The 14,906-nt window shown below is 44.6% G+C and overlaps 1 protein-coding gene across 2 annotated transcripts in view; it reads right to left on the bottom strand.

The window, feature by feature from the left end:
* Window positions 1-250: 250 nt before the first annotated feature.
* The window catches only part of VAV2 (vav guanine nucleotide exchange factor 2), a 155,244-nt gene continuing 140,588 nt past the window's right edge, over window positions 251-14,906 (bottom strand). Inside the window, exons 21-29 of one of the 2 annotated variants that reach the window (XM_080989781.1) lie at window positions 14,110-14,237; window positions 13,044-13,118; window positions 12,213-12,265; window positions 11,047-11,163; window positions 8,441-8,528; window positions 6,795-6,918; window positions 5,823-5,909; window positions 3,556-3,710; window positions 251-3,416 (exon numbers count right to left, since the gene is read on the bottom strand). In XM_080989781.1, coding sequence (XP_080845907.1) covers window positions 3,369-3,416; window positions 3,556-3,710; window positions 5,823-5,909; window positions 6,795-6,918; window positions 8,441-8,528; window positions 11,047-11,163; window positions 12,213-12,265; window positions 13,044-13,118; window positions 14,110-14,237 — 875 coding nt within the window. In that variant the 3' untranslated portion in view covers window positions 251-3,368. The remainder of the gene's footprint in view (window positions 3,417-3,555; window positions 3,711-5,822; window positions 5,910-6,794; window positions 6,919-8,440; window positions 8,529-11,046; window positions 11,164-12,212; window positions 12,266-13,043; window positions 13,119-14,109; window positions 14,238-14,906) is intronic. The other variant, XM_080989782.1, reaches the window with a different exon arrangement.

A 14,906-nucleotide genomic window follows, 5' to 3' on the forward strand; every position in this document is an offset into this window, starting at 1 on the left:
CCCCTGCTTTAGATCATATCCCACAACTATGCCAAGATTCTGAGAAACACACGCAGGTGATGGGAGCATCTGTGTGTCTCAAGCAGCAACTCTACCATTCCTGTTTGCCTGACAATCACAACTACAAATGGATTTTCAGTTCCTCTCCCCATCTATAAACCAGACTTCACATGATCGTATATAATGTCCCGTCTTCCATCTGGCCCCAATTCAGGGGTAGTGCAAAAAGAACCAAACGAGAGCAAACAAATCAGGGAATTTACATATTCTTTTTTTATCCATTGGTACAATTATTTTAAAAATGTTTTTTCTTCTTCAAAACCAACTAAAATATATGTACAATATTCTCACCACATCATCATCATCATCATCATCATTAAAGAAAACTTCCTTTCTTATTCACAAATATATATTGTGGTGACAAAGTGGGTCCATAATTAATTACAAACGAAATAATCCCTTAGATTGGGGTAGGGGGAATATTACATCAGTAAACAAACATACAAAAGAAGAAAACCCAGCCCCCTCCAACCCACCATCCCTTTCCTCCCCCACCCCAAGAAATGCTTTTATTTTTTCTCAGAAATCAGCACAGAAGGCAGCAAAGGCATTTCAAGAGAGAGGTGCGCGCTGCTCCGGTTTCATTTTTGAAGGAAGTATGATTTGCCTTCACCAAGAGGTAAGCAACCAGCAACCCTTAGTTATTTCATTATTCTGGCAGAATACCCTCCCCACTTTCCCCTCTGTTTTCCAAAAGCTGACCAACAGAACTGCGAGGCTGTAGACTCCATGCACATCTTATTGGAAGCAAATCCTACAAGGAAGCCTGACAGCTGAAGGTGCACAAAAGAAGGAGTTCAAAGGTGCTTCAGTTTATGCTTTGCTGGCTTCTCTGGGCTGCTCCCTGCAGCAAGTTCCAAGATCAGCTCTTTGCATTTGGTAACAGTTATGGATCAAAGAGGCACCCAGAGGCAGGAGAGGTTGATTCATTGGGGCACAGCCCCACTAACCCCTGCTCAGTCCTCATGCCTGTCATCTTCTTACTTCCAAGCCAGACTGGGATGGGGGTGGGGTGCTGGCTATCAGCTTCCTCCTCTTCCTCCAAGCAGATCCTCACTAAACAGTTAAAGCACATTGAATAGGCATTTAAGAACATGGCTACCCCCCCAAAGATTCATGGGAACTGTAGTTTCACCCTCACAGAACTGTACAGTGGTACCTTGGGTTAAAGACGCTTCAGGTTACAGACTCCGCTAACCCAGAAATAGTACCTAGGGTTAAGAACTTTGCTTCAGGATGAGAACAGAAATCATGCGGCGGCAGCGGGAGGCCCCATTAGCTAAATGGTACCTCCGGTTAAGAACAGTTTCAGGTTAAGAACAGACCTCCGGAACGAATTAAGTTCTTAACCCGAGGTACCACTGTACTTCCCAACAACCATAACAAACTACAGTCCTCACGATTCTTTGTGGGGGAAGCCATGCATGTTGAAATGTGCTTTGCATGAATGCAATGGATCAATCCTATGTTGTCCTTGCAGAGCTCAGCAGGGACAGTAGGGATGACACTAGAATCAGCTGCCTCTGCCTGTCAATGCAATCCCTAAATATATTATCTCTTAAGTGCACCAAGCACCTCTGGATGGGAAATGAACTTGATGGGGGGGGCAGGATTTAACTGCCGGTGATGGTGCAATCTGGGTAAACAGGGTGGGATATTAATTTAGACAAATAAATTATTTTAAGGTGACGACTGAGCGAGACATGTTGAGTTTTAAGAAAACGAGTTGCATATTTTATTCAGAACTGACAGCCCTTATCAAATCCTAACCCTTAGGGTGACCGATGTTTGGACGTCAATGGGTGATTTAACACTTCTCTCTTTCCAAAAGAGCGAAAACTGTGAAATTTGCTGATTTCTCGATTGGGTGTGCCCTGGGGATGTTCTTGGACTCCAGCTCCCAGCAGCCTCCAGTAACCAGCATGGGATGATGGGAATTGTAGTCCAAGAACACATGGAGGACCCTAGGTCGGGTGGGGAAGGCTGCTGTGGAGCACAGGCCCCAGAGAACCAGCCTGACATCCCCCAATCACAAGGGAGAAAATCCACTCAGAGATGTGCAAGGGAGCATTTTTCAGACTGAGAGCCACATTCCCTCATAGAGAACCTTCTAGGGAACACAGTGGTTGGCAGTGGTTGTGTTCCTTCTAGGGAACACAGTAGTTGGCAGGGCCAGTAGTGGAAGCTGGTGGAGGAACAGGTGCAAGTCTTACATTTCTATGGCAAGCTATATCCCAGCCATGAAAAAGGCAAGTGTTTGTATGTCCACCTTTCTTCATCCATTCATCCAAACAAGAGGCATTACCCCACTGCAAGGTGAGATATCCAGTCAGCCAAACCCACTTAAGGTGTGGAGCAAGCATTCTTAAATGGGGACAGGGGTGTGTGGATGTGGAGTGGCCTCTGGGACGAATTAAGAGGCTTAGATGGCCACTTTCAGCCCCCTGGGGTCTGAAATCCCCCACCCCTGCACTAAGAAATGAGGATCAATGTCACACTCCTTAAAAGTGAAGGAGAACCTGATGAACAAGGTCAGACACAGGTGATGCCTCACCTTTCTGGGCAACCTTCCAGGAGTGACATTCTCAGGGTTCATCCTCATCCAAATTGAGTAGATGGTCCTTTTATGCCAACTGGGGAGGGTGTGATGCCTGAATGAGAACAACACAACCATGGCCCTGCCCCCAGACACCGATTCATGCCTGTTGAGTGTGTGAGATCAGTCCCACATACCATCCAAACTACGTCTGTAGTCTGTGAGAGGACTCCCTCCATTGTCCTAATGCCAGAGTCCCCAGAAGCCTTGTAGAAATCAGGACTCCCCTTCTCCATCGCTCCCCACCCAGGAACAAGAGACTCTCTCCAATTCCAGAGTTCCACCATGCCATCCCTGTGGTGGTTTTGGTCCAACCTTCACTAAACAGGCTTTGTAAACCACCCCTAAGCCATGTGTCACAGAAGGCTTCCCTCAGACGCCCCACAACTTTCCAGAAACACCACCCAACTTTGGATTTCAAAATCTTATGTACAAGTCAAGCCATCAATGAAAGATAAAGCTAAACTGTCTCTCCCAACCCCTCACCCACAGAAAGCACAAATGCGCAAAGAATCCCGTTCTGTTGCATGTCCATGTGCGTTTGCTTGCTTGTTTGCTTGCACCCCATTTGTTACAATGGGCCCAACAAGAGGCTTTTGTCTTAGTTGTTAGTGCTGGAAGAGGGACAGTCGCTTTTTCAGAGCCCCAGAAAAAGGGCTTGTTTCGGCTTTCCACTGGGCCAACTGCTGACAGCGCCTGGGAGCTCCAGACGTCACTGGACACCCTCTTCTTCAACGTAGGTCGAAGGGAACCAACCAATCTGCAGTCGGAGATGGAAAGCAGCAATTAAAAAAACAACACCCAGAGCCAGAGCCAGGTATCTATCCACTCTTAAGAAGGACCCAGTTATCCATGTTAAAATGTAGAAGGACCCAGTTATCCCAACAACCAGTACGCACTCTTCCATTGGTTTCTCCTTTCCACCAGCCCTGGTCCCCGCCTATCCGGCTGTAGATCTTCACAACGTCCCCTTCTCTCAACGAGAGCTCCCGCATGTCCCGCGCAGCAAAATTGTACCTCGCCACCGCTGTCCCTACGACCCGAGGTGTGAATACTGCAGGCAGACAAAAAAAGGAAGGATGGTTAGGAAGCATTGTGGTGCTTCACATCTGCCAGACTCTTTCCTGAGCACAGCTGGACCGAGTTCAACCTGACCTCTTGCATCTGCTGTAAGAGCAAGGCAGCACAATTTCACCTTGTGCACATAGGCCTCATTTGAAATGTGTCACAGGACATTGTTAAATTGGTTCGTGCCTACTGCTTTGTGGGAATGGAATAAGATTCTTGGATTTTTTTGGGGGGGGGGGGGAACTGGCATGTGAATTAAGCCACTGATGAAGTGCTGTGCAGATCATACAGTGCTGGGGTGAGGAACCTTCTTCAGCCAGAGAGCTGCATTCCCTTGCAGACAAGCTTTCAGGGGCCACATTCCAGTGGCTGGTGGTTTGCCGTGGCCTAACAACAACGCATGCATCTCACCAACCCTGAGGACCCACACAATTAAAATGCACGGTCACAGTTCAAGGGAGCATTCCTTCTAGGCAAAAGCAGTCAAGGAAAGTGTGAAGCAAGGATGAGGCGAGGGGGGTGGCTCAGTGAGAGGGGTGGGTCTGGTGAGAGTCCCGAGGGCCATACAGAGAGGTTTGGAAGGCTGCATTCAGTTTCTGGGCCTGAGGTTCCCCACCCCAGTATTAGGTAATTCTCTTCTTAGCAATGTGGTCCTCATTCAAAATAGTTAAAAGTAATTACTGCAGAAAGGAAAACTCCGCCATATTTTTTTTTTAATTGCAAATGTGCTGGAAGAGGAGTGATTTTTTACAAACATGCTTTAAAAAAATAAATCCCTGGTGAAGTCACCCTGTGCTTTAATGCATCCATTCAGCAAGCAGAGGTTGAACTGCGTTCCATGCAGGCTGAAAAGTGTGGTCTGTCTAGACAGGCTTCTAAATGTGGGATCAGGAAAGGATGCAAAGGATATGCCTCTGAAATGTGGCAATGAATGGGACACAGGGACAGCTTGTGTTTGGAATCCAAGATGACACAGAATGAATGCAAAGGCAGCAAAGGGAAAAAAATCCCACCAGGACATTCAATGCCCCACTGAAACAAATGGAAGGCGCATCAGGGCAGGACAGAGAATGCTGGTCAGGTATTTTTTTGCAAAGAGAAACATGGAGGTTTCCACAGCTATCCAGTAGGAAATTCAGCTCAGAGAGAGACTTGAGTTTTGATCTATCACAGTCCAATATTGACACCAAGTTCTGGCTAAATGGAAGTCGGAGGTGAGCTTTGAGGGAATTACTGGGCAGGGGGGAGGTGGAAATAGCTCTCTCCCCCCCCCCCAATAATTTATTGTGTGTTTTCAGGGTCAGCCAATGATATTTTGCTGCCAGAAGCAAAGGACAAGAGGGTTGCCCCCTCCCATGAAATGTACAGAATCCACCCCAAGGGCCAGCTGTTTAGGAGGTACAAGCCAGATCTTGTAGCACACAGAGATTTGTTCTGCAACTCCTTGCTGCTGTCTGACCACCCACAACTGCCTCACTCTGCCTAATGGTCAGAGATGACATGGGGGGGTAGGGTGGGGCACAGATCCACACCATAAATTTAAACCACAACCAATATATGTTTAAAGCACATGGCTTCCCCGGCAACTGTAGTTTGTTAAGGGTGCATATTTTATTCATTTGTTGCATTTATTTATTGCATTATATCCCACCTGTTCCTCCATGGCTCTCTCCCCTCCTCATTAAATTCCCACAACACTTTGCGAGGTAGTTTAAGCCGAGAGGCGGTGGCTGGCTCCAAAGTCTCCTGCAGTGAATGCCACAGCCGAGTGGGAGATTTGAACCCGGGACTCTGTGAGGGGAAACTACAGTTCCCAGGATTCTTGAGTGGGGGGAGCCATGTGTTTTAAATGTGCTTTGAATGCACATTAAAAGTTTGCTGTGGATCTGGCCAAGGACTGATGGGAAAGCCCTTTTCTCTTCCAGGTGACCAATGGATGAATGTCTTCTGGTGGTGATGATGGAGATGGCAACATGCTGCAATTTCTCAGGCTACCACCAGAGGCCAAGTTCCTCTCTCTTTTCATGCACATATGTATACATACAGATCTCTAGATATATATATACACACTAACAAACACATATGTATATATATATACCTGACCAGAAAGGAGTGGAGGCATTCTGAGAAGTGAAGTTGTGGCCCTGAGGACTGAGAAAGGAAAAATTGTAGGAAGCACAGGCAGCTGCAGAAAGGTCAGAGAGAGAGAAACAAAGCAACGGGAGAAAGGAAGGAAGGAAGAAAAGGGTCGGAAAACACAATTAACGAGGGAAATTAACAAAGGCGGGGAGAGAAAAACATGGCACACACCCAGTAAAAGCAAACTCAGAGCATGCATAATTTTTCTTTTTCATTCCCGCCCCCCAATAATGATAATAACTATGTTTTATTTTTTGGAATATCAAAACATTATCATTGGATCAGACCAAGGCTCATACAAAGAGTCTGGCTGCTGGATCAGGCCAATGGCCCATCCAGCCCAACATCCTGTTCTCACAGTGGCCATCCAGATATAGAGGCCTGTGGGAAGTCCGCAAAGCAAGACTTGAGCCCAACAGCAACTCTCCCCTCCTGCAGTTTGCAGCAACTGGTGTTCAGAAGCATTGCTGCCTCTGGCTGTGGAGGCAGAGCATAGCTCATCTGCCCTCGCAACTTGCCCATTTTGGCCTGGAGCAAGGAAGAGGGGAGCCTGACTGCCTTTGACTGCTCTTAGTGGGCAGAGTAAGATACACACATCCCATAGGACCCACTCCCCACAAAGTATATAGCATGTTGGTAGCGACTAAGCCCCTGTAGGTTTTGGGGTTGCATGCAATGCTTGTCACACTCCAGGCAAACCCACTGAAACTGATAGGCATGATTAACTTAGGTAGGTACGGCAATTTCAATGGGTCTACTTTGAGTGGAACTTACTTGGATGCAATCTTTGGCCTGTGGCTTGCAAGCAGAGGGTTTGCTCTACTGTTGAACTAAGGACAGCACCCATAACATCCCTGTCCTGGGTGTTTTTTATTCTCAAGTGATTAAGAGAAACTGATTGAAGGAAGGGATTTCAACTTCCTTTTATTACCTGGTGACCGAGTCACGGTTCTGGAGGTAGAGCGTTCCCGCGACTTGTAAGGGTATTTCAATGTTGTGTCCAGTTGTTTAAAACTCTCCTTGAGTGAGTGAGCTTGATAGTATTCAACAAGTTCCTACAAGGGGATGGAAGAAATTAAAACAAAAAGCAAAACTTTAACTTCTTGGAAGAGGGTTCTCTAAATAAACTTTAGTCACCAAGGCAGGCATACCCGGCCAAGTTCAAGATATTATTTTCAGTACACAGTCGTACCTTGGCTCCCAAACGCCGCAAACCCGGAAGTGATTGTTCCAGTTTGCGAACACTCTTTGGAACCTGAATGTCCGATGGGGCTTCTGCAGCTTCCGATTGGCTGCAGGAGCTTCCTGCAGCCAATCAGAAGCCGTGTTTTGGTTTCTGAACGTTTTGGAAGTCGAACTGATTCCGTTCGACTTCCAAGCTATGACTTTACATTATTATACAGTCAAACCTCAGTTTTCAAACATCTTGGCTATCGAACGTTTCAGAAGCCGAATGGACTTCTGGAATGGATTACGTTCAAAAACTGAGGTTCCACTGTATTATTATATATTCATTTATACCCTGCCTTTTCCCCTGATAGGGGCTGAAGGGAGGTCTACAGATGAAAACAAGAATTGCTAAAAACATAGAAAAAACAATAATTAAAAAATAATTAAACGTTGATAAAAATTAAAACTATATACATCAGAGCTTTCCAAACTGTGTGTTGCGACGCATTAGTGTGTCGGCTGCCATGTGTATTGTGTGAATGCTCCCCGCACTCCTCCCAGGGCTGGAAAGGGGTTAATTAAACCTCTGGTTTGCTAGGAAAACTGAATTACCATTTCATGAAATGATATATGTCTAAAAAAGTGTGTCTCCAACATGAAAAGTTTGGAAACCTCTAATATACATAAATAAAATTTGTTTAAAACATAACCAGTTACTACCATAAAAACAGCATGGCACCAGCCCTTTAATCAAAAGCAGTCAGTTCCCCAAAGCCTGTTGGAACAAGGTTTTCACCTGCTGGCAGAAGGACAACAAGGAGGGAGCCAGTCTGGCTTCTCCAAGGAGGGAGTTCCAGAAACTGGGAGAAGCCACCAAGAAGCCTTATCCCACAGCCCTACCAAGTGGGCTTCTGAAAGTGGTGGTACCAACAGAAGGGCCTTCACCAAAGATATCAAAACTCTGGCAGGTTTGTATGAGGAAATGGTCTTTCAGAGAGCTTGGACTCAAGCCAGGTAGGGCTTTATAGGTCATAACCAGGACTTTGAATTATGCCTAGAAATGGACTGGCAGCCCCTTCACTTGAAACTCGCCACCTATTCACACCAATAAGTACTCTTTGTACTCTTTTCAAAGCCTGCTGAAAACATTTTGTTTGGACAAGATGTTTAGAAAGTTGATACGAGCATTAATGTATTTAGTCTGTTGTTATTTTGACTTTTCAAAAGTATTAAATTATTGTATTGTTGTCAATTCTTCTTTTTCATTTATCTTTTTTTGTGAATAGCTTTGAGGGATTTTTTTTTTACGATCAACCAAGCTATGTATAAATTTTATGAAAATATGTTAATAATAATAATAATAATAATAATAATAATAATAATTTGTTATCTCCAAACAAAACATACCAATAAGCTTTCAAATTTTTTTGCTTCGGTGATGTGAATCCAGTTGTCTTTTTCGACCACCTTAATGTGCTTCACCTCCTCATTAAACCTGCAGGGGGAGACATGGAGTAGGTTAACCAGAAAGATCACAGTCAGGTTGGGGTGGTTTGGAATGCCACTGTGCCCCTACAGCAGGGGTCGGCAGCCTAAGGCCCATGGGCCACAAGCAGCCCATGGGGGTCATTTAACTGGCCCATGGACCCCCGCGTCCCGCTCAGTCGGCTCCCGTGCACTACGCTAAACCAGAGTGGAGCAGAGTGAGGACCGCCTTCCGCTATGCCGACCAGCTTCCCATTGGCTGCAGGAAGGTCCTGCAGCCAATGGGAAGCTGCGTACGGCTCCTCCGCGCTGGAAGGAGCACTGGAAATAGCATTTGTGCATGCATGCACTCCGGCCCATGGCAGCTTCTGCGGGACAAAGAACCGGCCCAAGTCACAAAAACTTTGACAACCCCTGCCCTACAGGAATGGTGGTGTCCTAAAAAGGCCTACTGACCACATGGGGTAGGCAAATCTGACTCTCTCTTTTTTATTTTTATTTTTTTAAATGATATTTATTCCAGATTTAAAGTTACAAAAAAGAAAAAGAAAAACCATACAAAATACAAAGAAAACTTTAGCCATAACAAAGCAAGAAATAAACAAGTAAAAAAGAACAATAAGATACAATAAAAAAGAAGACTTAACAAAAAATATAAAAATACATTGAGTTAAAATAAAACAAAAACAGATTAAACCTTTACATAGCCTTTTCCCTTTACTTATTTCCGTGACCTCCTCTCACCTCCCAGTTTTGTATTCTAGTTCAGATCGTGTTTCCAGCAAATCCTTCTAACCTTATTTTCATTTACGTATTTTAAAATTAAAGTAATGTGATTAAACCTCCTCTAATTCATCAATTTCATCAACTCATTTTTGCTTAGTCCATTATATCATATCTACCAGAACGACCTAATATTCTTTTTCCAACCTCTTTCTAACATTCTTTTATATTGCAGTACTTTTGAAGATATATTTTGAATTTTTTCCAATCTTCTTCCATTGACCCTTCTCCCTGGTTCTGCAAAGTATTATAAATCTTTGAAAGAATGGTTAATGCAGCCTTTAAAAGAAGTTTGCAATGAAATATTAGGGGGGGGGGAGGCACCCGAGTCGTGGAAAGAAGCTTATATTACACTTATACCGAAAACAGAAGCGGAAAAGACACAGCTTAAGAACTACCGTCCCATATCTCTACTTAATGTGGATTACAAAATTTTTGCAGAAATTATGGCTAAAAGATTAAAAAACGTATTGGTGAAATCCATAAGGACCAAGCGGGCTTTCTCCCGGGGAGGCATTTGTCAGATAACACGAGGAATATAATTAATATTTTAGAAAAATTACAAGTTAATATTAACACTAAAGCAGTTCTAATATTTGTGGATGCGGAGAAAGCCTTTGATAATATTTCTTGGAGTTTTATGAAGAAAAATTTACAGGGAATGGGGGTAGGCCAAGGTTTTGAAAACGGTATAGGTGCAATTTACTTGGAACAAAAAGCTAAGTTGATTGTAAATAACGTAGTTACAGAAGAGTTTAAGATTGAGAAAGGAACAAGACAGGGTTGCCCAATCTCCCCACTGCTTTTTATATCGGTCCTGGAGGTTCTGCTTAATATGATCAGGAAAGACCAATTGGTTAAAGGTATACAACTCGGAGCCAAACAGTATAAATTGAAAGCTTTTGCTGATGATTTGGTTTTGACATTACAGGAGCCAGAATCCAGTACCAAAAGAGTATTGCAATTAATTCAAGAATTTTTTTAGTTTCCCATAAATATTTAAAAGGGGATGTGTTGTTATGTGGGGTTAGTGTACGATGTAGTTTTGAAATTGGTGGTTGTGGAAGCTTCAGTCCACTACAGTCATACCTTGGTTTTCGAACATGCCTAGTTCTCAAACGTTTTGCCTCCTGAACAATTGAAACCCAGAAGTGACTGTTCCGGTTTTCAACCGTTGTTTTGGAAGCCGAACGTCTGACAGGGCTTCTGATTGGCTGCAAGAGTTTCCTGCAGCCAATCAGAAGCTGCGCTTTGGTTTTCGAACGTTTTGGGAGTCGAACGGACTTCCGGAACAGATTCCATTCGACTTCCAAGGTACGACTGTATTTTGATTCAGAATTTGCATCCTCAAATTGTATCCAGGGTCAGACAAAAACCTGCCCCTTGATCTTGGGAACTATCCTGCAAATTTTGGTTGCGTTATCAATGTGTTCAAATGCAGAATGAGCAAACACAGCTTACAAAATGATATAGTTTATGGGGCAGTAAGATTGGGGTTGCGAGCAAAATAATACCCAGGGCTCATCCCCCGCACAGGGCCCATACCCTAACCATGTGCCCATATGCCAGGACAGAAGCATGAGGTCTTTCTCCTTGCCCTACAGCTACAGGGGGCTTTTTTGTTGTGGCCCTGCCCAGGCAGAAACCCCTCTCCTAACAAAGCTGGTGATACAACTGCAAACATTCCTGCACCCGCTGCAAGGAACTACACCCCATCTCAGAACAAACCTAATTAGATCACTTACTTAATGCTGATTGCAAAGCGCTCTGCCTCTGCCGGCCTCTCCCGGATCAGGTACGTCCCAGTAACATGCAGCTTCAATAGATTGTCTGTCTGCTGCCTTTCCATGTTTCCTGCAAACCTGAAAAACAAAAAAACATGAAATGCTCATTTACTCATTTGTTTTTGAGAGCAGAATTTTCTAGTTTGAAACCCCTACTTTCATTTCTCCAAGTTTCTAGCCCCTGTGGCCAAGAATAACTTGTATGGATTTATTAGTAATTTGTATTCATGCTACATTTGCATTATTTCAGCATTTGTTGTTGTTTCGGTGGTCTGCTGTTGTTGCTTTAGTTTTCTATACAGTGGAACCTCGGGTTGCAGAAGTAATCCGTGACGGAGGCACGTCTGCAACCTGAAGCATTCGCATCCTGAAGCGCCACGTCTGCGCAGACACCAGCACGATTTGGCGCGTCTGCACGTGGCAAAACCCAGAAGTAACCTGTTCTGGTACTTCCGGGTTTCCCACGGTCCGCAATCCGAAAACACGTAACCTGAAGTGTCTGTAACATGAGGTATGACTGTACGCTGCTCCCGAGTTACGTTTTACATATTAAGTGCTACAGAACTCATTTGAATCAAGTTATCAATAAGGTAACTTGAGTAAGTAAGTTTTAATCAGTCCCAGCTGGCGTGACAATTGTCAGGGGACAATGGAAGTTGGATTCCAGAAACACTTTGGCTACTCCAAGGTATGCCAAACAAAAGCCGTAAGCATCCACCTTTAGGTCTCCTGGTAAAAGGTAAAGGGACCCCTGACCATTAGGTCCAGTTGTGACCGACTCTGGGGTTGCGGCGCTCATCTCGCTTTATTGGCTGAGGAAGCCGGTGTACAGCTTCCGGGTCATGTGGCCAGCATGACTAAGCCACTTCTGGCGAACCAGAGCAGCGCACGGAAACGCCGTTTACCTTCCCGCTGGAGCAGTACCTATTTATCTACTTGCACTTCATGATTTCGAACTGCTAGGTTGGCAGGAGCAGGGACCGAGCGACGGGAGCTCATCCCGTCGCGGGGATTTGAACCGCCGACCTTCTGACCGGCAAGTCCTAGGTTCTGTGGTTTGACCCACAGTGCCACCTGCGTCCCAGGTCTCCTGATAATGCATGCCTAATTTGAACACTGGAACTCACCAAGGATAGGCAGAGTAATCCATCTCTCGTGATGGGGGCCGGCTGTTAGGAGGCTGCAGAAAGCAGAGCAGAAAAGAGTTACGCAAGTAGTGGCATCCTAAGAAGGCAAACAGTGGTGGTTGTTTTTTAATGAATCACAGCATTGTATAGTTGGAAGGGACCCCAAGAGTCATCTAGTCCAACCCCCTGGAATGCAGGAATCACAGTTAAAGAATAACTGAGAGATATCTATCCAGCTTCTGCCTGTTGTTGTTTAGTCATTTAGTCGTGTCCGACTCTACGTGACCCCATGGACCAGAGCATGCCAGCTTCTGCTTAGAAACCTCAAATAAAGGAGAGCCCAGCACCTTCCAAGGGAGTTCATGGACCAAGTATAAGTGTGTAAGTTAATGAGTTATTAGCTGTGAGGAAGATGAAATTGGCCACATTGGACAATATGTTAGCAACATAACTGTGCCCTTAAGTGAACGTAAGAGGCCTGCAGCTGGATCAGGCCACAGGGTCCAGGTGCCCCAATGGGAAGAAGCCCACAAGCAGGACCTGAACACAACACAATCTCTCACCATTTGAAAATTCCGAGCAACTGGTATTATTCAGAAGTATACTCATCATGGCTAGTAGCATGCATGCTGATTAGCTTATTCCCATGCCTCCCCCGCCACCTCCATATGTTTGGCTGAATGTCTCCAGACTAAGAAACACAAAACGTCTTGATTTGTTTTTTCTCAAATAATACACTGGTTTTGTCCAGTTTTCTAAATAAGGTTCTATCAAGACTTTTCTCCTATCTGCATAAGTTAAGTGATTCTGCTAACATTCCTGTCTCCTTACTCTGGCATCCACTGGGCAGGGTTTGACTGACGAGCTGGGGAAATAACCAGACTTCTTCGACAATATTAGCCTTCCCTGCAAACGAAGATGAGAAAAAGAGTCATAGGGCAGAGTCATAGCAAGAGTAATAAAAAGAAATTGTTATTTAGGGGAATTGAATTTAATTCTAAATTATATACCGCAAATGTAGGAGATTACAAAGGGTAAAAAAAAAAATATGGATGCACTGTGCCATATTAGAAGCAAAAAAACTCGTTTTGATGAATTGGAAGAGCTGCAAAAAGATTCCATTGAGCACATGGATTGATCATATGGACAGACTAGCTACATACGAACGAATTGCATGCCGACGCAAATTAAGAATGGATAAATATGAAGAAATCTGGAAGGAATATTTAAGCGATAAGGCGGACAGTGGTGGGAAGTAGGGGGAGGAGAGGTGGGGAAATATTGTTAAAAAGGTGTAGTCATAGGTATATCACTACTCAAATCTGAAATGTTAAATTGTGTTATTAGTGTTATTGTGGTTTTTGTTGCATGTAATTTTTGTGGTTGTTGTTTGTATTGAAAAAATGATTAAATAAATTTTTAAAAAGTCATAGGGCAGAGTCATAGCGGGTCCTTTTGGCCTCAGAGAGTCATAGGTTCAGTTAACATGGACCAGGAGAAGCAGGACCAGGAGAAGGCCGCAGTGCAAGCAGGCTGCTGGGGCAAGGGCTGGGGAATTATGCTGGCCATCCAGGTTGCCCAAGAGGCCACTGTTTTGAAGCCTCCAACATAACACCCATGGGTGCACTGGGACCCTTGAGGTCCCCCCTCAAGGAAGAGTCATGTCAGAAATCAAGAATGCTTTCCAGCCAAGCAAAAATGCTCAAGGAGGGTGTGGCCTAGGAAGACTTATGGGGGCCATACAGAGAGGTCTGGAGGGCCAGATTAGAGCCTGAAATCCCCCACCCTGATTTAAAACTAAGTTGCAAATCAGTTCCATTGGATGCAATGGCTGAGCTTGTGCCCCATCTTCACCTAAGATCTCCTGGAAGTTTCCAGAGGGCCTCCCAGCACTCACCTCCCACCACTGTGACTCTGGGTCCCCTCGGAGGAGCTCAATAACTTCTCCCGTTTGAAATGTCAAGACGGGCTTCCCTGGGGGAGCTGGGTTGCCATGGTAGTTCTGGACTGCCACCATTTTGGGACCTGCATGTAGACAGAAGGAAGGAGATGCCATGCTGAAGTTGGAAGCAATTAAGTCAGTGAATGAACTTCTATCAAAATGTAATCATCATCATCATCATCCACTCATCTGACAGGGTTGCCCCAGCCACTCTGGGGGGCTTCCAGCAAAATAAAACATCAAACATTAAAAATTTGCTATGCAAGGCTGCCTTTAGATGTCTTCTAAAAGCCAAAGTTGTTTATCTGTTGACTTTGCCGTTATATGGTGGAATCGAAGGCTGATATTGCTTTGGGGCAGCCTCATTTATTTAAAGAATTTCCCATTTTCACTATTTGGCCAATAACTAAGTAAATAAAGATTCCCAGAACAGCCTACAGATCAACTAGAAATAAATAAATCAGTCTCTGCCCTTGAGCTTATATTCTTTTAAAGAAAACAACCCAGCCTATCCTGTTTAATCCTGCCTTTTACTCAGAAACAATGAGGACTAGACTATCACTTTAAGGGGAGAATAGAGCAGCTGCTTTGCATATAGAAAGCCCCAGGTTTAATTCCTAGCAGCATCTCCAGGTAAGGCTGGGAATATCTCCTGTCTGAAACCCTGGAGAGATGCTGCCAGTCAGTGTTGACAATACTGAATTAGATAGACCAACTCTTGGGGGTCTAATGCTAGTATTTAATTCTACCCT

This window comes from Podarcis pityusensis (assembly GCF_964106645.2).
Source record: "Podarcis pityusensis genome assembly, chromosome: Z".
In the NCBI taxonomy this organism is placed as follows: Eukaryota; Metazoa; Chordata; class Lepidosauria; order Squamata; family Lacertidae; genus Podarcis; species Podarcis pityusensis.